Genomic DNA, 21,573 nt, shown 5'->3' with positions numbered 1-21,573 from the left:
ATGAAAAGAATAGTCAACTAGGAAGGAAATGAAAAAGAAGAGCGAGAGAGAGAGAGAGACAGAATGTGTGGGAAACGGGCAACCGGACAGATAGGTGACCAAGGGCGTTGCAGAGGTGTGGTGCTTGGTGCTTTGGTGGTGGTCGGGTTGTTACCAGTACGATCCCTCTTTCATTCAACTGTGTCTGACCAGCGGGACCGGTGGGGCCTCATGAGCAACGACTTGGGCTCAAGGGTGTAGCAAGTCGATATAAAGTTTCCGATATCTGGGATCTGCAAAGATTTGGTGAGGATAGCTGGGAGAAACCGACGACAGTGCTAGTAGCGACTTGGAAGATACATGGTGACCAGGGTTCCAATAGCGCGCCACCCCTCCCCATGACATGGGTCTGGGCATCCAGCATCCAGCGAGCGAGAGAAAAAAAAAAAATAGTGAGTTTTTAATTTTTAATTTTTTTATCGCGACTACCTACGTTAAGTAGTACCTACCTGGTTTTCAGAGGGGAGTCATGCGCCTGTATCTCGATGCAGAAAAGCAGTATGTACATACTGGTAGAGCGAGGTACGAGGATCGGTCGCCTTTTTTTGGGTGACCAGATCAATTAGCTTGTTAACAAGATGAAAGTGGGAAATAAAAGAAGAAGAAAAGAAGAGAAAACCACTGATATCAATAGAGCTGGCTTTCTTTTATTTTTTTTCCCTTCCTGGGGAGCTTTTCCCAGCGGGTGGCGAGAGAGTGAGTTGTGAGCAGCATGCACTTCCCCCCTTCTATTCAGTACCCTCCGCCCCTCCCCGGACAAAGGCCAGACAGGGCCAGACAGAACGCCGTCTAGCGCAAGGCACGAGTAGGCGGCAACTTTTGATCGAACCAAAGCCAAGCCAAGCCCGTAGCTCCGTCGTTGCCCTGTATGTCTGCCTGCCTGTCTGTCTAGTAGTTAGTACTAAGTACTCCGTACCAGTACTGGTACGTCTGTCTCTCTGGATCTCTCTAGCTGTCACTTCTCTGTCTGGCCTTGTCCTAACCTTGTCCTGGCTCGTCTCTCCCCTACCCAAAAGAGTCCAAGACCCCCAAAAAAAGACCAAGCAAGGGCCCGCCGACGCCGCCGCCTCGGGGAGGGAGGGGGGGGGGGACGTTTCTTGTCGGCACCAGCAAGTTGTTAGTACCAAGCAACAGGGCATCACTCACTCACACTCCATTCTCGCCTTCTTCCGCTCCTCCAAACCTTTTCCTCTCTCTTCCCTGATCCATCTTGCATCGCCATACTTTCTACTTCGCACTCCCCGCCAGCCATCTCTGGCTTCTGCTCCATCCCAAACTCTTCAATTTTTTTCTTTTTTCCCTCTTTCCTATTCTGGAGATCCCTCTACATTCACCCACATATCACGCGTCTCGCTTTTCCTCCCTCCCTCCTCGTCCTTGGTACCTGGGGCATGCCATTCACACGACGTCTGCCTCACATCATCGCGGCTTTGACGCTGGATGCGTGGTGCCACCATGGCCCAGCAAAGTGTGAGTTGTTCCCCTCGTCCACACTGCCTTAGTTTTTGCCCTTTTTCGCCCCCGATTCCATTCACACCTTTGTTTCCCCCCGGTCACTTGCCGCCTTCTTTCTCTTATACCACACGTCTCACTCAAAACCTGCAAACCTCACATCGCACACCTCGCTCGTGTCCCAGCCTCTTTCGGCCGCCGTCGCCTGCGCACCACGCACTCTTTCCATCTCGCCGCTGACTTGTTCTCACTTATTCTTTACAGGATTCGCGGTCTTCAGATCCAGATTCCAAGACCAGCGCAGACGCCATGACTAACCAGTCCGGCCCTGTCGCGGACAAGGACGTTGGTGCTGATGGCGCCGCGCCATATGGCACACGCTCACGCAACAGAAATGGCAACGCGCGGCCCAACTACGCCGAGGATAAGGATATTGAAATGGACAACTATGACTTTTACGACAAGACCCAGGGCGAAGCGCCCAAGAAATCGTCGCGCCTAGCCACCAGCACCAGCACCAGCACCAGCACCAGCACCACCGCGAGCTCCAGCGCCGCCACCAATGGAGGTGAGACGTCAGGGCGCGTTGCTGCTGGCGGTCGCAAGCCTCTGACGGGCAGCGCACCAGGCAGCGACGACTCCAAGACGGCCGCATCGCAGTCCCATGGAGCTGCCGGCAGCAACGGACACGCATCTGGCGGCGCATCTGCGTCATCATCGGTTGTGGTGTCGCGCAAGCGCAAGGCAGTCAACGGCTCAGCTGCCCAGGCGGCCACAGCGGCGGCGTCGACGACGACGTCGACGGCGAGTGGGCAGTCGGCGCGACGTGCAGTCAGCTCCAGCACGGCGCAAAGTACGCCGGCAGCCATCTGGCCGGATACGAACATGCTCACTTTTGAGAATTGCAAGGCGCGCCCTCAGAATGGGCGCCTGGTGGCCGACGACGGGACAGTGCTGCAAGCAAATGGTAAGTCTTGGTGGCTCCACTCTCTGCGCAATTTCACAACACCACGCCAGCATATGCTGTCATGACACGGCAAACCACACACAACTGCCATGGTCGACGAGAGCAGAGATGACTAACGATTGTTTTTTTTTTTTTTTTACTAGATCATGTGTACCTGGTATGCGAGCCGCCCGGGGAGCCATACTATCTGGGCCGCATTATGGAGTTCTTGTACTCGACAACCGACCCGGCAAAGCCGGTGGACTCGCTGCGCATCAACTGGTTCTACCGACCCAAGGATATTGGGCGCAAGGTAACGGACACGCGGTTGGTCATTGCGACGATGCATTCCGACATTAGCCCGCTGGCGGCGCTGCGTGGAAAGTGTCAGATCCGGCACCGGGCCGAAATTGAACAGTTTGACGAGTACCGCAAATCGCCCGACTGCTTCTGGTTTGAGAAGCTGTATGATCGGTACATTCAAAAACACTACGATCTGATTCCCACCAAGCTCATCGTCAATGTGCCCGACAAGGTGAAGAAGGTGCTGGATGAGCGGTGGAAATTTGTCTTGGTCGAGCAGGGGCGAGGCAAGGAGTTGACTAGCGCCGTCAAGTCGTGCAAGCGATGCACAGGATATTGTGCAAGGTATGTTTTTATCTTTATTTTTATTTTGCCCGCTCTCGTTGTTGTCCATGCTGGGTTTCTATACTCGCCTGATTATTTCCATCTTGATCGCTCTCCTTCTTTCCCTTTTTTTCTTTCCGCGCATTGCGCGCACATATCGCCAGCCTGGAGCCGCCGGCCGTACCTTGTGCTTACCGAGTACGCCTTGACCGGGGGCGAACTAGATGGGACGTGGTGGGTGGGTGCTGCGGCGGATGCAGACCTGCAGGCTCTAGCTGGAGGTGTGTGGGCGTGGGTGGCAGGTGGGTGGGTGTGGGAGTGGGTGGTGTGGTGTGGTGTGGTGTGGCGTGGCGTGGCAGCGTGTGGGTTTCCTCTGCGTGGCCCAGTCAAGTCACAAAGTTGTGACCCAACAGGCCGGTGGCAGGCAGGCAGGCTGGCAGGCAGGCTGCCAACCAAACTTTGATACCAGGCGAGGCGGCCGCGACGGCGTCATGACAGCCAAGGCAAGGCCTCTCTCTGTCTGGGGACCGTGTGTTTCCCGCGACAACAGAGGACCGACAACATGCGCTGCCCAGCAACAAAAGTCGTTGTCGCCGCCACATATGCATGCGCCACAACCACAAGGAGTACCCATCGCAATCATGAGCCTGAGCAGTACAGCATCATGAGGAAGCACGTTGGCAAGTACGCAAATGGGTAGCTCCCATTTTTGTCGCCGTCATCGTCTTGGCCACCTTCTTCTGCTTTTCTTGGCCGTCTTCCCCTTTGTCATCATCTTCCATAGGGCCCTGTTTTTCCTTCTTCCACTCTCCCTCCCCCTGCACCAGTCTCCACCGCTCCGCCCCTGGGCCAATCCGGCCTCTCCCAAACAAACCAGCCGCAGCCCGAATCACCCCCAGTGGCTCGCAGTGGCTCGCAGTGGCTCGCCGTCGCCTCTCACTGGTCGCAAGTGCCCTGCCAGCCGCATCTCATTCGCTCAAAGAACCCCATCACCCACACACTTGTCGCCGAACCCACTCCATCCTGCCGACCCCACCTGGCCACATACCAAGAACGGCAGCCGTCTGCACACCATGCCCACGCTACCGGAAATCCTGCACGCACTACCAGATGCTTGCTTACACGACATCCCATCAACTACAAACGCAACATGGCTCCCACCATGGCTGCCCCAATTCCCCCCATTACTGTTTTCCAATACCCCATGATCCATAGCTCATCGCACATATTCCATCCTCGATATTCCTACTCGTTTAGCACTTTCTGCCATGTCTTTGACATCGTCCACTAACACTCTCCAGCAACGACTCCGTCGACTGCGCCGTTTGCCGCCTCACCTACCACATGAACTGTGTTCGTCCGCCTCTACTGAAGAAACCGTCTAGGGGCTTTGCTTGGTCCTGTGCCGCCTGCAGTCGTGCCCAAGAGCGCAAGCTCGAGAGCCGCCACACCGTCCCGGATGGCGAAGACGACGAAGACCCTCTTGACGAGGACGAAGAGGACGCCCAGGACCCAAACACAAACCGAACCACCCCGGAAGACGACGACAAAGTCCACCATGAAGGCACCGCCGAGCAAATATACCATGCCAGCCTCTGGCCTTACCGCTATCTCGGCCTCCACTGCAAGCCCGAAGACGCCCTCGACTACGACGACCGCATATACCCTCGAGCCAGCACCCGCATCGGCCCCAGAAATCAAGCCACGGTACATCCTTGGCCGGGCCGTCCCGTTGAATATGTCAAGCCCCTCGAGATTAAGCGTGGTAAGGGCGGCTCCAAGCTCAAGGACATCCAGGAGGAAAAGGCCATGCGTGGGAAGCGACCAAAATGGATCCAAGATCAGCCTCCCGGTTATACCGCCCGAGGTGAGGATTTTGACGCGGACGATCCCAATTGTACTGCCACTCCGCTCTGGATCCCCCCGGCCGAAACGGACAAGACTTCAGCTCAGGACGTCATTGCCTACATGGATAAGGCTAGAGAGACGGCCAAGGGCCACGGTCTGCCCGAGCAGTGCACAAACTTGCAGGATGTCGCCATCAACGATCTATATCGCCAAAAATACAAGCCTGACAAGGCTCTTGCCATGCTCGCCAAGACGCCCATGCCCGAATTCAAGGAACCTCGACTCACTGCGGCCGATGAGAAGCGCTGGGAGGAAGCCATTTCCAAGTACGGCTCTGAGCTGTTCCTCGTCAAGAAGCATGTCAAGACCATGACCCCTGGCCAGGTTGTCCGCTACTACTACACCTGGAAAAAGTCGGACCGTGGCAAGCAAATCTGGGGCAACTACACGGGTCGCAAGGGCAAGAAACAGGCCAAAAAGGCCGAAGTCGCTGCCAACAAAATGGCCGACGATGTTGCCGACAACGATGACGATTCCGCATTCGATACCGCCAAGGCCGCAGAGAAGAAACGCAGTTTTGTATGCCTGTTCTGCGAGACGACCAACTCGCGTCAATGGCGCAGAGCCCCGAATTCCATGCAGGGTCTCCTGGGCGAGAATGGTGTTGCCAAACCGCCCCCCAAAGACAAGAACAATCAGCCAGTTGTCGCTCTTTGTCGGCGCTGCGCCGAGCTCTGGCGCCGCTATGGTATCCGGTGGGAGGATATCGACGAGGTCACCAAGAAGGTCACTCAAAACGGCAAGGCTTGGAAGCGCAAGCAGGACGAAGAGCTTCTGAAGGAGCTGCAGGCTGCCCAAGATCATGGCCTAATGACGCCCGATCGTGACTCAACCCCCTTGAGCGGGACCACCAGCGCCAATGGCGTCGAGCCTCCTAGGAAGCGCCTCAAGGTTCCCATCGACCGAGACTTTGACCCTGCTCAGTCAGATGGCGGCAGCGTTTCCGGTGCAAGCCTCACCAAAAAGAAGGACAAGGATAAGACCAACGAAGCCACGCCTGTGCCTGAACTACCCCAGGCGAGAACGCTGCCTTGCGCCATTTGCAATGAGATGGAACCTCTTGGCGATCAGCACGTCGCTTGCCGTGAATGCCGCCTCACTGTTCACCGCAACTGCTATGGTATCATGGACAACCGAGTCCAGGGCAAATGGCTCTGTGACATGTGCACCAACGACAAGAACCCGCAAGTTTCGATCCACTACAAATGTGTCTTGTGCCCTGTCGAGCATACCGAGCAGGAGTTTGTCGAGCAGCCCAAGCTTACTCATCATAAGAAGAAGATGTCGGAGAAGGATCGAGAGCGCGAGAGACTGGAAGTCCAACAAGCTCGCAAGGCCGCCGAGGTTTACCGAAAGCGTCAGGAAGAGCTGAGTCGGCCCGTCAACCCTCGTGAGCCGTTGAAGCGAACAGCGGATAATAACTGGGTTCATGTAACATGCGCTGTATGGACCCCCGAAGTCAAGTTCGGCAATGCCAAGGCTATGGAGCCCTCGGAGGGTATTCCGTCCATCCCTAAGCTCCGATACGACGAGGTTTGCCATGCTTGTAACCAGGGAGGCAATGGAGCCTGTATTCCTTGCCACCACTGTCGCACAACGTTTCACGTCGAATGTGCTCGACAGGCTGGCCACCTTCTCGCTTTCGACATCACTCCGGTCAAGAGCTCTCGACGCGACCAGTTCAATATTGTGACGATCAATGGCGAAAGTGGCACCATGTCCGCCATGCTGTGGTGCAAGGATCATGTTCCCACCAAAACTATTGCCCACAAGATACACGACATTGTTGGAGACAACGGCCTCAACGCACTGCAGCTTTATGTGCAAAATTTCAAGCAGGCTGATTTGGCGCTTACGGGGACTGTACGAAAGGCCAACCTCCTGACCATGGCGGCCAAGGCAGGTGGCGCTGCATTCCCCGCGACTCGCAGAGTGTCCTCGACGACCACCGCCAATGCTGTCGGGGTTACTGCTATGGCAAACGGAGAACATGCCAACCCTGCCACCAATGCCACGGAACCAGGTGAAAAGGTTTGCATCAGCTGCGGCGTCGACGTCACCCCACGATGGTGGCCCATTGACACGAACCAGGAAAGGCAGCTCACCAACGGCCATTACGGAGCTATTGGATCCGAGGCGCAAAAGTTTGTCGAGCAGAGGAAGTTCCAGTGCCACAAATGCAAGAAACTCGCCAAAACGCCTCGACCGCACCACACCCCTGCACCACTGTCGACACCCGACTCGCGGCCGTCTTACCCCACGCATGCTCCTGCTTCGATGCCTTCGCTGCGCAGCCCACCGCCTCCTCAGCCGCTGGTTCCCGAGTATCGCGATCCTCGATCAGTGAGTCAGTGGCCGCGACCTCCGTCCAGTCACCACCACGGGCACCATGGCGGCGGCCCTCCCCCGCCTCTGCCGCATCCCGTTCATGCACCGACCATCTCGCAGTCGCATGTGACAGGTGCTCGGCCATCGCATACTTCGTCGCATGCGTTCCCAGCGCCTCCGTCATCTTCAAGAAGTAGCCATTTTGATTGGCATCGCGGCTCGCCCCCGAGCCATCACTCACCACCAGCACGTCATCTGAACGGCGGCCCGCCCACGATGCACAGCGCACCACCGCCGCCGCCAATTTCGGCGTTGAGACCGCAACCAATGTCTGGACCGCCACCGTCAGTTGGCATGGGTCACCGGCATTCGCCTTCACCCATGTACGCTAGCAACCTGCCGCCCTCGCCTCGCAGCTTGCGAGGACCACCACCTCCTCCACCGCCGCCCCCGCCGTATGTGCCACCATATCATGGACATGGGGCACACTTGTCACACTCATCCCCGCACAGTCTGAATGGCGGCCCGCCTCTGCCACCGCCTCGGGATTCCTTTGCCCATGGGCTTCATCCGCAGCGATCACAGTACCACTCATCGGTGCACGTGAGTCCTTCCGGACCTCCTCCGGGCCCTCTTAATGGCATGCCCCCCCATCCTCCGCGGGACCCCATACCACCACCCCGTTCCGATGGGCGACCAAGCGGTGCCAGCGCTAATCCGTCACTTCGAAACTTGTTGTCTTAGCAACATGGACTGCCACACTGTGGCCACATTTAATATTCGTGCAGCAAGCCGGTTGGCCCTGCGTGTATAACACGTTAGTTTGGAAATTAAGGCAAATCGTGCCGTCTTTGGCAGTCGTTTCAAAGACTGTGATACATTCTATTTGGAGAACTTGAAAGAGCCTTTCGGTGATTTACACTTGGTCATGGAGTTGAAGTCTGCGTTCAACACATTACTCTTTTTTTTTCCTTGTTGTTTTTTTCCTTGTTTATGGGCGTACGCTGAATCGGATGGCCGAGATTTGACTGATTGACAGGAAGACGAGCAACACAAAGGGGTTTCTCAGAGGAGTAAGAGCAATTAGATATCATAGACTTTGACAGTGTATTCGGAAGATGAGTAAAAGAGGACCGAAAAAATAATGTGAAGAATTATCTATTATCAGCTTGTCAGTAGTGATTGACCTTTGTACTCCAATGTTCCGGCCCAAGAGTTGGTGGTTTTGCTCCAAGCATAAGGAAGTTGCCAGTACTTCGTTGTTGCCACGCTGAGAAAGCGGAATCATCAACAGAAACACAACAAGCCAACCAACTTACCGCCAGCCAACACTAAACATCATTCTTTCGGTACTAATTATCTTTGTCTCGTCTTTTTTGGAACAATACATAAATATTACCTGGACACAAACCGCAATAGAATACACCATTGTCTGCGCTCACCGCGACCATGCAGCTGCAGCCGCCTCCCTTCCCTCCAAACAAGCATTCGTCGCTGACCGAGATCCGGCGATATATTGCCTATACTTTGACAAACAAGCTTCAGATGGAAGCCAGTCAGGCGGAGACGATGGCCGAGCGCTGGGAAAGAAGATCTGGCGAAGAACTCCTCTCCATCAACGAGGCCGAACTTGTCCGCATCTTTGGCGATGAGGCCGGGCTGTTGTTGTGGCGAACCATGGACGAAGAACGCACGGCGTTGTGGTACAAAACCCAAATGATACGTGTTGCTGCAGGTAAAAGAGCGTCGTGATTGGCCATTTATCAACAATGTTGTGATTTAATCTAACGAGACATGACCTAGTCGTGATGCTTGTCGGGCTTTTTATGTCGTGTCAGGGTTGGGGCCCTCGGCTTTCAACGCTGATTGAATTGCGCCGTATCGTCCATTTCTGTAAGCTTCTACCCTCCGATTAATTTTCTTTAGGTCAATTCTAAGCTGAAGACATCACCAGGCAAAGAACTCTTCAGTCAATGCTTGTTTCTCGGCCCAGCCATGGTCTTCATAGCCATCTTTATCTCGGAAAACCCCATTTTGGCTGTGTTCTTGACGGGACTCTGCACCGTGGTATTCGGAATGCATTTGGATTAGAAAAAGAGTCAACCCCTTCATTTTATTTGTGAGAAATCTGCAGCCATGGAGGTTGTGAAAGCAAGTTTGATCGGAGGATGGCGGCGCCATGGAATGCGAGGCGATGTATCGTTGAGTTTGTGACGCGGGATGGAAGCGCGACATTCGAACCGATATGACGATGATGTATTAGCGTGCAACAGCAAAATGTTTTCAATACAGCGTGTATATTGAACATGATTAATTCAATCGAGCTAGTGCTGCGTCTTTTGGTGAAGCGTATTGCCATGGTAGTTCCTGCTCGCCTAGTCGGGCACAGGTGGGCGGCGACATCAACACGACGCCTGAGAAGCGACTTTTGATCTTGTACGCCCTCGGTGCAGATAGCCTTGACGCTCATTACAAGTTATTTTTTTTAAATGGAGGAAAAGATTTATTATCAATAAAAAGCGGCAAACAATCACGATCACCGAGCCGCCTAGCCTCGCCCTTACCGCGGACGCAAATTGCTCAGCCAGCCAAGCACAGCATCATTTTCCCTACCTCTCCGCCACTCAGCTCTGCTGGAGCAGCGGCAAGGCGACCGGTCTCGCGGTGCGATAGGAGAAACGCAGCGAGCAGACTCTCTTTGGCGCGGGCATGGGAGGTTGCCGTTCAGCGATGACCACCTGTGACTCCCCGGGCGCGGAATAGCAGAACGCGGCCCGCTATGCAAGCAAGAACTTTTCATTCCTATACGCTACGGCCACCGACCTGTGGCTGGCCTACGAGTGCGGTCGCGCCTTCTTCCTGGACGGCGAGGGACTTACCAGAGGTACGTTGGCTGGGCTTGGGCTGGGCTGCTCGGTGAGGGCGAGCGTGGAAGGGCCGTGTCTGTTCGTGAACGGGCTGCGCTAATCGCTGCGAGGGGAGGAAATATTTATGAGAGGACAGATGCAATATTCACAGCGTCGATCAAGGCCATGATAAACCATGGACTGTGCTGGTTCCTGTTCGGACCAGGGCACTTGCGTCTCTGCGTACTCTCGCTGTCGGGCCTAGCCCTCTTGACGATTGTCGGCTGCGGACTGCGCCTGATACCCGCGTTTGTTACGGATCTCTGGGGCGCGATGGCGGTCTGGCTGCGGTTGAGAAGGGAGGGCAAGTCGAATAAGAGAAAAAGGAAGAGGAATAAAAATAAGAAGAGGAATAGGAGGAGGCGACGCGGAGTAGGAGGAGCGGCGGGATAGGCGGCCGGAGTTGTCGTTGTTGCTGTTTGGACCACGGCGGAAACGGAAAGCGTCAAAGAAGTCTGAAGAGAAACAGCGGTGAATTTTTCGTACAAAGAAAGAAGGAATAGATAAAGGAGCGTTGGTTTGGTAATTCAGATAATGTGTTGTTGATAACCACGTTGCAATATCTGCTCTTCCGTGCAGCGGACGTAAGCCTCATGCCCGCATGGCGCAACATGTTGGTATGATGTAAAGCCAATGATATGCCATGGGCCAGCAACAAAAGATTTGTTCGTGTACCGGCTGAGTCATTCTTCATACTTTTGAAAGATCGGTATTCTCGCTTTCTTGTGCGTACGGCCCCTTTCCGGCCGGATATTACATGGTGGCCTTTCGGGTCGGCGGGTGCATGATTGAGAACAACCTTGCGAACGACTAGTCCCGATGAATGGTTGAGCGTCCGTAGCGACTGCATTGCCGGACGTAAATTCAGGCACATGAAGCTAATGGAAAAAAAGACTTGTTCAAAGGGTGGTGATAATACCCGGCCGAGCAATGATGGGAGTGGCTGCAACGCAACGAGGAGCAGTGTTGCAGCCAGTCTATATTGATAAGGGCAGTACATTGGGGGTGGGAAAGCAGGCAGAACGCCGGTCACTTGATGCAGGAGAAATCTGTTCTTTTTGCTTATATAATGGACTTTGCGGGCAGGTAAACCCTCAATGTCTCACGGATGGTAGGCGCACAGGTTTTGCCTCAACCGTCAGGCCGATTGCATACGCTACACAGTGGACTTGCCGAGCCTTTTTGGTTCATGATTTTTGTTCCCAGTTTCAGAAAGGGTGTGTCTCCCAAGTAACGTCTGATTGACAGAGTCACAGACAGAGGCTATCAAGGTACCGCAACCTTGTAGATATGTCGGCGTGTTATCAATCTCCGTCGTTGCGCCCTTAAACTCCTGATTGAGTGCAAGTCTTACCCCGAATCTGATCAACTGAGAAGAATTAGGGCCAGATGACGAGATTTGCGGGGGCCCACGTCTCCTGACCTCTCTCCGTGTGCATCTTGGTAGGAACATTGAATGCCCGAGGAATACGGACTGGAGGGAGTCGTGGCCATTCCGCCGTCGCTTTATAAACAGGCACTCTAGTATGTATCTACCAAACTGGCTCTCTGCAGGTACTTGCTGCTCGATTGGGACACGATTTTTTTCTTCTCTCTTCACTAGCTTACATGAGATGAGGACCTAGTAGGCAATTTCTCTAATGGTATATGTCGCTGTCTATCCTGAACGCTGATGTAGCTCGTGAACACAGGGCCGCTATCGGTGGTCGTTGGAATGTGAAGAGAGCCTATCGACTGTGACTAGCCTCTCGGGGGCTGGAGCCGATTATTCACCAATTCTTTATTGCCGATTTCTAATCCCCAACCTAAAACTCTACAGCGAATCGTATAACTCTAGTACTAAGTAAGTCTCTTGCCAGTTATTTCCTTCCGCGGAGCGGGGCTCGCCGGGATCAACTAGTTCACGTTACGATATGCGCTTTGAGTAATCTTCCCCGTGGAAAAGTGTACCTCATCTGGCCTCGGCTTTCCGTGGCCGTCCCCGGATTTTTTTTTTTTACCCCATCATTGATTTGCCGTTGAACTTTGAAATGCACAGAGATTCTCTCAAGTCGTACTGAGAGCAATCAAGACGACGACCTGGGAATGCCACAATTCCCCCCCCCCCCCCCCCCCCCCGCACTTCTGCTAGCCGCGACATGTCTCAGGGCTAACTTACGCTGGTTTCCTTTTCGGTGCGACAAGACCCAGGAACCGGTACCTAATAATAAGCGGCTCTCGGGGCTAGACTGTTGATAACCATGGTACCTGTCGCCTCTGCCTCGGACGCTGTGCCAGCTTCCCGACAAGACTCCTTCGACCAACAGGCGCACAACAACACTCTTTCTCGTACATTATCTATACATTCCGACAATTCGGAATCGCAGGAGTCGCGCGAGAATGAAAAGCAAGGTACCTGGACCGAGCCAGGCGGCTTCGACCATGGTGCTGTCGGGCCCCAGAACACAGCGGAACTCGGCGGCATGTCAAGAGTGCAGTCAAGATCGTCATCTACCTGCGCAAGGCACGCTGTCATTGTCCCGCGTGGTGAGCGCCGCGGTCTCCTGAGCCGCTTCACCATTGTGCCTGAAGTCGTGAACCCTTACGATTACAAAAGGGGAACTAAATGGGGCATCACCGCGACAATTGCGGTCGCGACTGCGGCAGCGCCTCTTGGTTCCTCGATTTTCTATCGTTCGTATTCACCCTCCCTGTACTATATATCCAATGTCGAGAGAAGACTAATTTTTATTCTTTTTGGGCAGCGGCTTTAAAAACCATTTCTGAAGAGTTCAACACCACTTCGACCATAACGAATCTGGCAGTGGCCATGTACATGGTAGCCATGGCAATATTCCCCATCTGGTGGTCGGCGTTCTCCGAGCAATATGGTCGCCGCTCCATCTACCTTGCGTCCTTTACGCTCTTCGTTCTCTTTTCCGTTGCGAGCGCGCTGAGCGTCGACATTTCCATGCTCATCGTCATGCGCATCGGCGTCGGCGGCGCCTCGGCGAGCGTGCAGGCCGTCGGCGCCGGGACCATTGCCGACATCTGGGAGCCGCGCGAGCGCGGCATGGCCATGAGCATGTTCTACCTCGGCCCCCTGCTGGGGCCCCTGTTCGCGCCCATCATAGGCGGCGCCCTGTCGCAGGCGTTTGGCTGGCAGTCGACCATGTGGTTCCTGGCCATTTACGGCGGCGTCATCGTCGTGATGCTGACGCTGCTCCTTCCCGAGACCCTGGCCCGGACGGCTGCTCCGCCACCCGGCGACGGTGCCTCGCTCAGACGCCTGTCGACGACGGAATCCACCAAGCTGTACACGAAGAGATTTGCCGGCAGCGTCAACCGGTTCATCCTCGCACCGCTCAAGGTCCTGCTCTTTCTCCGTTTCCCCCCGGTCCTCATCACCGTCGTCCTGGCCGCGTTTGCCTTTGGCAGTCTCTTCGTCATGAACATCACCGTCCAGCAACTCTTTGCCAGGCCGCCGTATTCCTACCCAGAGCTCACCGTTGGCCTGCTGTACATTCCGTCTGGGCTCGGCTACATAGTCGGCTCGCTGGTAGGCGGCCGCTGGCTGGACTACATCATGGCGCGAGAGGCTGTCAAGGCGAACCGGTACAATGACAAGGGTAAGCTGATCTATCTCCCCGAGGACCGCCTCCGTGAGAATGCCTGGATCGCCGTGACAGTGTACCCTTGTGGGTTGCTCTTGTTCGGTTGGACCATCAACTACGGCATCATGTGGGTTGCCCCAGCCGCTGGCGCATTCATTTTCGGAATCACATCTATGCTTGTTTTTGTAAGTCTTCTCTATATTGCAATGCTGCAACCTCTCGCGACTGCGTTTCAACCGACTCATCGATTAAATAGTCCTCGGCAACTACGATGCTTACCGAATTCATCCGCAAAAAAAGCTCGGCGGGTGTTGCAGTGAACAATTTTGTGCGCAACCTTCTGAGTTGTATAGGCACTGTCGTCGCCGCGCCGTGGTTGAATGCTATCGGACCTGGTTGGGTATTTACTGCGACGGCCCTTTTCTGTTTGGTTACGAGCTACATTTGTGTTTTCTTGCTCCAACGGCATGCGCCCAAGTGGCGTAAGACTATGGAGAAAGAATTAGCCCAGATAGTATAAAATTAGAATCCAGCGCTCTATTGGCTTACCTTGTGACGTCCAAAGAGCGGCCTTGCCTAGGACAAACAATGTGAGAGTTGCTTCCGTCTGTGCCACCTGGAGTAGACTCACTTGTTACTAGGACGGTCCCAATTTATGGCGCGAATTTGGTCTGGATTCTCTAAACTCGATGAATCTCATCAAACTTTCGCTGGCCACGTGTATAAGCAGCGTTCTGATGAAAGAGTTGCCCGCGGATTGAGCATTGCTGGCAGCTGGATATCGCACATCGCTTCGGGGAGGATAGAATAAAGGGCCAGAGCCAACTATTCAATGATATCATAAAAGTGACGAGAGTCGGTAACAAAGAGAAGAAATCGTATAAATCTGGATACATATTTACGAACTTGATATTTGGGCTCTTGCAACAGGCAACTACATTCTTGTCGAGGTCAAGACGTACATATTGCCTTGTGTAGAGCTCCTTACCCAACTGCAATCGCGGCTGGACTTGTCGCAGAATTCAAATTATATCTTGGCAGCGCACTACCATTCACTGCTCTCGAAATATTTTTTGAGGACTTAAATAGCTTGTATGTTTTCATCCATCGGTGCAATTCATCAACTGAGGTAACCGGACTATATACGTATGCATCACTGAAGAGAAAATGTAAAGAACAATACTCGGAAAGTAGCAAGAGGGAGCACGGATTTGATTTTTTCCCCGAGCCCGACTGCAAAACCACAATACAGAAACTTGTTTCCCTCTACCTGTTGTTGGCGCGCTTCCGTGCCGCCTTTTCCCTCTCGTACGCATTGGACTCGCGGCCCTCTTCGCTTTGAATCTCGGCAACCAACCGCTTGAACTTTTTCTCGTAGGCTTCGTCCTTGGCAATCTTGGTGCGGAGCTTCTCGCGGGCCATGAAATTGGCGTCCTTGCGCAACTCTCGCATAGCACCCTTGCGCTCGCGCTTGTGCTCCTTCTGCAGCTTGGCCAGCTCCGCGCGCTCCTTGTCGTGGTCGTAGTGCTTGTCTGGGTCGAACGTCTCCTCGAATTTGGGAATAAAAGTCTTGATCGCCAGGCGGCGGTGGTGGTGGAGCTCGAGCGGGCGACGGGCAATGTGGGCGAGACGTGACATGCGGTCGAGTTTGGTAGCCAGCTTCTCAGCCTGCTGTGCGACGGCCGATGGTAGCCTGCTGCGGCAGTGCTTGGCGAAGAGATGTTTGGAAGCACGGAGAGCAGGTGCAAAGGTCTCGACGAAAGCAGACGTACCAGCCCAAAGGTCCGAGGCTGCGTCGAGAACCTGCAACGTCGTGGCAAGGATAGCTGCAGAGACAACAGCAGCCTCGGCCGCTGGGATTGGGTGGGAAGCATCGCCGGGGATGCAGTCTGTAAAGCGCAGTTTGCGAACTTTGGCATCGGCTGTGATGTAGCGTTTTGACAGATGTTCATGTATAGGAATAGTAGTGGTTATTTGTGTCGTAACCGGTGCGATCGGGGCCAAAGCGCAGAGCGTGTTGATAGCAAAGTTCATAACTTCAGGGACATAGCGCTTGGCGAGCCGTTGGTAGTGAAGGGACAGTCCACACAGGAACGTGCCGGTTGCAAAGTCGGCCGTTTGCAGTGGCACTTTCTGGCCCAGATAGCGACCGATGGTCAGCATAGCCGGTGTGACGACCTGGTGGAAGTGATCAGAGGTAGGAAATATGCTCCCAATCGCACTCAACAGCAGAAGATCTGATGGCTCTAGCGTCAGAGTCCGGCTTTCTCCAATGTCTCCGAGGTGATAACGAAAACGGTTGCTAATCTCAACAGGAAACATTTTGGCAAGAGAGTGGATGTGACGAACCACGCTTTCAACGACTGATGATGGTGGTGCTGTCGCAGGGTCCCATGGCGCGGCGACATAGTCGACCAGGGCCTTGGAAAAGTTTCCTAAGCGCTCTTTGTTTTTGGCGTCAAGCTTTGGATGGTAGAGCGCACGCACACGTTGGATAATTTTGGGTGTGCTCTCGTGGGGGTATTTCGAAGAGATGGCTTGCAACTGTTCGAGTGTCTCAGGGCATGGAAAGGTGAATGGGAGGCCATGTTCGTCCCCTCTTTCGAGGGCAGACTGATTAGCGACGGAGGGGCCTTGAAAGAGGGGATTTCGAGATTCTTCCTCGTTCAGGAGACCCTTGGTGAACTCATCATCCTCTGCCTCGATTTCCTCCTCGGAATCGCCAGACTCGTCATCTGATTCATCACCACTATCCCCAAGGTCCAGATCTAGATCCGACCCGCTCGCAACCAGGTCGTCGTCTATGATAAAGTCATCTTCGTCGTCAAGTAACACGCCAGCAGCAGTCGTGCGTGTGCGAAGCCCTTCGCCAAGGCCAAAATCATCATCGCCGTCCATTTCTTCATCATCAGCGGCCGAATCCTTGCCCTTGCCGTCCTCGCTCTCATTGCTGTCTGAAACCTCCTCACCGCGCATACGCCTTTGGCGTTTCTCTTCTAGTTCACGCAAGCGCTTCGATTCCTCCTCTAGTCTCTCTTCCTCTGTCTTTGTGCGATCTTGAGGCTGTGCGCGGCGGTCTTGTGCCAGGCGCTTCACCCGCATATCAAAATCTCTGTCAAATTCTCCGCGTTCAACACCTGCAATGCTAGCCGCCGCAACCCCTGTCGAATTTTCTGGGCGTTTATTTTTTGCTGAGGATGCTAACAGCATTTGGATATCGGGTAGCTCCTTATCAATCGTGGCTCGCATCGCATCATCGTCTTCTTTGGCGGCTTGGCGTTCGTACTTGTGCAGTTTCGACTTGGCGATAATTTCTTCCATGACCTCTTTTTTGGATTTTTTCCGTTCAGGCTCCTTGTCGCTCGTATCGCCATCATCCTCTCCTGCTAGACCACGTAGGCGCTTCAGGCGTTGTCGCTCGCGGACGGAACCATCGCTATCTTCGGCATCAAGATCTTCTTCAAAGTCGTCGGCCAGTGTGTCGTCGTCGTCATCGAACGATAGAGACTTTCCTCCGTGTGTAAGCCCACCGATTGGGCCGTCGTCTTCGAGATCAAACATGGAATTCTTTTTGTGAGCGCGCTGTTTCTCACGGGCGAAACGCTCCAGCATCTTATCCTCTGGGGCCATGGACGGATCATTTTCTCCAAATCGCCTATCCAAAATACCACCGACCTTGTTACGACGTTGCATGTCTACCAGGAGAGTCTCGCGACGCTATTCCAGGCCTGTTAGTGCTCGTAGAGAATGATTATGGCCAAACTTGGCTTACTCGCTCTTCGCTGGCAGCTTTGGCGGCACCCGGGCGGCCCTGGATGCCTTTGGCGGCACTGGCGCTTTTGGGCACATTGCTGGTGACATCGAATTTTGGTCCTCTTGCGGCGTGCTTGAGGTCGAAGGGATTGAACTGCTCACGGATGCCAGACAAGACAGCACCTCGCTGTAGCCTCTTGTCGTTGCGGCCCTTCTGTTCTTCGGCATTGCGTCGCTTTTGTTTTTTGGACTGTTGGGGTCCAATAACTCCTTGCTCCCTTAGAGACGCCTTAAGGCGCTTCAGCTGAGAGCCCGCCATGTCGAAATGAACAATGTATCGGCAAGCACGATTGGCGTGGCTGGGCTCATGCAAAAGTTGGTCTCGTGAAGATGGTGGTACAATGACTTGGTTTTTTTTTTTCGGGCGCGTTACTTATCGATAAGGATATTCTTGGTACTGCAAAATCTAAGCTTAGGTCCACCTAACTTAAGTATGTTCCTAGGTACTTAGGTTTAGTAGCCAAGTAGGTACTTAGCTTAGTACTTACCTACAAGGGTTAACGGCGCCTTGTTCAGTGCTGGATCCCTGTCTCCACCAGCAAGAGGGCTCCTGAAGCCGGCTTCACCATCTCTCGCGCGCTCACTTCATCAGTAACTCAAATCAGCATAACCATTCAGCCATAGCATTGCATACCGGGATGGGCTGGAAGGTTATCCTCTGGGCTTTTGCGCGAGATGATAGGGTGGTGTTGCTCGGCATTGGCCTGGCGGCATTTAGTGTGGTTAACACTATGGTGACGGTGTTGACCATGATTCGAGATGACAACGAGATACCCGCGTCAGAGCCCAAAACGCAGTACATAACACAAGATACGGAGGACGCTCTGCAGCTTCACACACTGACCAAGCTTTTGGAGCATCCCAATTTCTCCATACGCGACATTGCCACCAAGATTCTCTGTGACAGAGCTGTCAACGACCCGGGTGCAATGACGTACTTGTTGTATGGCATCACGGTGAAAAGCTACGATGAGCGTCTTTACTGCTTACGCGCCCTATCACTGCTCACAAATCAGACTTTTGGTAGGTTTCAGCGCGTCTGTATGATGTATTAGGCTAACAACGCCGCAGGGCTGGATGGCTTGTCCAAGTTGAATACACCGAAAGCGTATTCAGCTCTAGTTCGGTCATTAGAGCGGAGCCTTGGCGATGGGAATATGCCCGTCGTAACTAATATTCACTGGGATGAGTATTATTTACGCGATACGGCTGAGAGGTTTTGTTTGATATTTCTTCAGGAATTAACAAGCAAGTACGGGGCAACTTTGCTTGTCAAGGCAAAGTTTGTGGAGAAATGGCTCGGCAAGCAGGAATGGGGGGACACGCCGGAAGCGCGCAAGAGGAACTTCAAGGCGTATAAGGAGGCACGTAGTAATCGGGTTGTCGACATCGTCAACAGGATCGAGCAATGCCGACGCGGGTTGCGGGCGCTGGAAAAGTCGGGACTTGTGGACAAGGACAACTCGCGGCGACGTATGCGGGAGCTACCGGATCTTTTGATGGAGGTTGGCTATGTGATAGGCGAGGCGCCTCCAACGGATATACAACTGCGCAGGGCACGGGAGCATTCGGCGGAGGAGCGTCGGCTGCGGAGACAACACCGGGAGGCAATGGTGTTGAATGATGGCAGCCGACCACTGGCTCGGGAAGATATCATTGAAAGAGACCATGGCTCTCCTTCATGAGCATGGATTGTTCAGTGACGTGGCAAACGGGGGTCAAGGGCGTATACCAGGCTGTATTATTATTTTGTAAGACATTACATTAACTGTCGCCATGCAAGGGCACATCACAGGTGAAGCCGCGGGCCGCCAGTAGCACAGTTTTAGATAGGCGTTGGAGTGTATTGTATCGCAGGTCCATGACCCTGGTTTATAGATGAACTGTATCCGTAACACGCAAACTATTACCAACGCATTATTTAGCACCTCCACGGATCAGGTCACGATGGCACTCAGCGACGTTGCATGAAAAAAATTATAATTAGCTGTCAAAGAATTGCCCCGATTACCCCTCCCTCTCATGCGGATATTGGCGATCCCATTACCAATCACCAGCAAGGAGTGCCCGGCTGTTTCATGTCCCAAGCTAGCAGCAAGTGGGTGACAAAACAGACCGCCGAATACTGTTTAGCATAGAACCCGCAAATAGCTATTATTTGAGATCTTACCTGTATCTTATAGATATATAGTGAATAGAGTGATTCGTTCCACTTTATCATCTACTGTCTGATCAATTTAATTTATCAAGGACGTTTAAAGCTTATAGTTTGAGTAGGCTCGATCTTGTGTTCTGATGGTCTGTTTTGTTACCCGCCAGGCTAGGTAGGAAGCTGACTCCAAATTTGAGACTGGGTTTTCAGCTGAGATTGCCAGTCAAAGACATCAAAGACATCAAAGACGTCAAAGCGAAAGAAATAAACCTATATTTTGATCAAAGAGAGGGGCGCCCCTCCATTTTGAGATTGCAACCTGCACGTTTGTGTAAGTTTTGCAAGCTGATTAGAGGGCCGATGCGTCTTGACGGGTGGTGCGGAAGACGTCGCTGAGAACAGCATATGAATGGACTGGCCCCGTGGCAGGAAGATGTCCAATAAATAGTCATTTTGTATTAAGGAATCAATGCGAATGACTTCGACTGTTGCTGTTTACGAACAGGTCTTCCAGCTGAAAAGTCTGGCAATGCTGTGACAGACGCTGCCATCGTGGTGCCCGCCTGGTAGCAAACAAATCGAATACCTGCCAGGCACCCAAGCACCTACGCAAGGCTCTGCTGCTGCCATTCCTTTATTGTTCCTTCTCCGATGTCGGGTACTCACTTACCTGGTTACTGTCAATACTTATGCAGGGTCATTGTTTGTTGTTTACTAATGTTGTTGCGGTGTGCGACGTGGCAGCTGCAAGTGCTGCAGCAACGAGTTTGGCGGGCTGTAGGGGGGGGATACCTTTGCAGGGCGCTCTGGGGGCGACACAATTGCATGCCAATCGCCTCTATCAGTACCGAGTACTCCGTACAGATTACCTACTACTTACCTCTTAGGGATCTGCCTGGGTAGATGCTAATAAGGCAAATAAAGTCTTGGTCACGAGAGAGATAGAGAGACAAGGCCCTCAGTTGTCAGCGCACAGAGCATCTCATCGCTGAGCGATTCGGAAGTCCTGCCCTCTTTTCTCACGCGTTGGCTTTTCCTCTCTTTGAAGCCTGCTCTCCTTCATTTGCTCTCCCTCTTCTCATCATCTCGAGGCAGCCATTTTCTACATTGTTTTGTTCTTTTCTTTCACCCTTCACGAGCTTCCGCATAGCTTTTTCGGCCAGTCTTCATTTTTGTCTTCAGCCTCTACTCCGTACCAAGTTTACCATTGCTGCCGCAAACCACAATAGCAGCAGCAGCATAACTACAAGGTTCTCAACAGTCCACCACCCTCCGCCCCTCCACGTCGCCACCCCTCCTCATCCTCGTCAGGGAGGGCATCAGGCCGCCTGGCGCGTTCCCGCAAAGCGTTCAACAGAAATTGGCCAACCTTGCCCACACAAACTCGGCCGGCAGTATCGGTGCCTTGTATACTTACCACGTTTTCCTTCTTCGAACTTGGGTAGTGCCTACAAGAAAAACATTGCGTCTCGAGGTCAATGCTGCCTACCTGTCTGTAGGTGCCAGGTGCCAGGTGCCTACCTACCCCCCAAAGTACCTTTTCTGGTGCCAATCTACCAACTACTTACCTACCTATGGTACTAACTAACGTTACCTTAACCTTAGTACATACCTACCTAGGTTCCTAAGCACGCTTCCAAGGCACCCTCTACTTAGGTAGGCAGGACGCTCACGGACTGAGCTACTACAGTATTATAGGTATCTTAGCACTTAGGTACCTCGTTCCCCACTGCCCCCTGCCGAAGAGGGGCAACAGTCCACCAGACGCCAGTCCCTGCAGCCACTCACGCCGCCTCTCGGTCTCCCGGG

General features: G+C 53.5%; 4 protein-coding genes across 4 annotated transcripts; 3 read left to right on the top strand and 1 right to left on the bottom strand.

Moving 5' to 3' along the window:
- Positions 1-1,494: 1,494 nt before the first annotated feature.
- On the top strand, positions 1,495-9,052 carry V2A60_000019 (DNA-binding E3 ubiquitin-protein ligase SNT2 domain-containing protein; the record flags this gene model as incomplete). Its single annotated transcript, XM_083251391.1, has 6 exons — positions 1,495-1,509; positions 1,756-2,458; positions 2,602-3,085; positions 4,366-7,755; positions 7,813-7,903; positions 8,756-9,052. The coding sequence occupies 6 exons, from the start codon at positions 1,495-1,497 to the stop codon at positions 9,050-9,052; spliced, it is 4,980 nt and encodes a 1,659-aa protein (XP_083107517.1).
- A 3,394-nt stretch (positions 9,053-12,446) lies between these two features.
- V2A60_000018 (uncharacterized protein) lies at positions 12,447-14,560 on the top strand (the record flags this gene model as incomplete). The annotated part of the gene is made up of 3 exons (XM_083251390.1): positions 12,447-12,879; positions 12,951-13,984; positions 14,441-14,560. The coding sequence occupies 3 exons, from the start codon at positions 12,447-12,449 to the stop codon at positions 14,558-14,560; spliced, it is 1,587 nt and encodes a 528-aa protein (XP_083107516.1).
- Positions 14,561-15,065: 505 nt separating this feature from the next.
- On the bottom strand, positions 15,066-17,871 carry V2A60_000017 (snoRNA-binding rRNA-processing protein NOP14; the record flags this gene model as incomplete). Its single annotated transcript, XM_083251389.1, has 2 exons — positions 15,066-17,516; positions 17,572-17,871. 2 exons carry the CDS (start codon positions 17,869-17,871, stop codon positions 15,066-15,068), a joined length of 2,751 nt encoding a protein of 916 aa, XP_083107515.1.
- Positions 17,872-18,343: 472 nt separating this feature from the next.
- V2A60_000016 (uncharacterized protein) lies at positions 18,344-19,297 on the top strand (the record flags this gene model as incomplete). Its single annotated transcript, XM_083251388.1, has 2 exons — positions 18,344-18,635; positions 18,684-19,297. 2 exons carry the CDS (start codon positions 18,344-18,346, stop codon positions 19,295-19,297), a joined length of 906 nt encoding a protein of 301 aa, XP_083107514.1.
- Between the last annotated feature and the right edge of the window lie 2,276 nt (positions 19,298-21,573).

This window comes from Cordyceps javanica, chromosome 1, assembly GCF_051103115.1.
Source record: "Cordyceps javanica chromosome 1, complete sequence".
NCBI lineage: Eukaryota > Fungi > Ascomycota > Sordariomycetes > Hypocreales > Cordycipitaceae > Cordyceps > Cordyceps javanica.
Note: the sequence above shows the minus strand (reverse complement) of the source record. Positions and strands in the feature narration are given on the sequence as shown.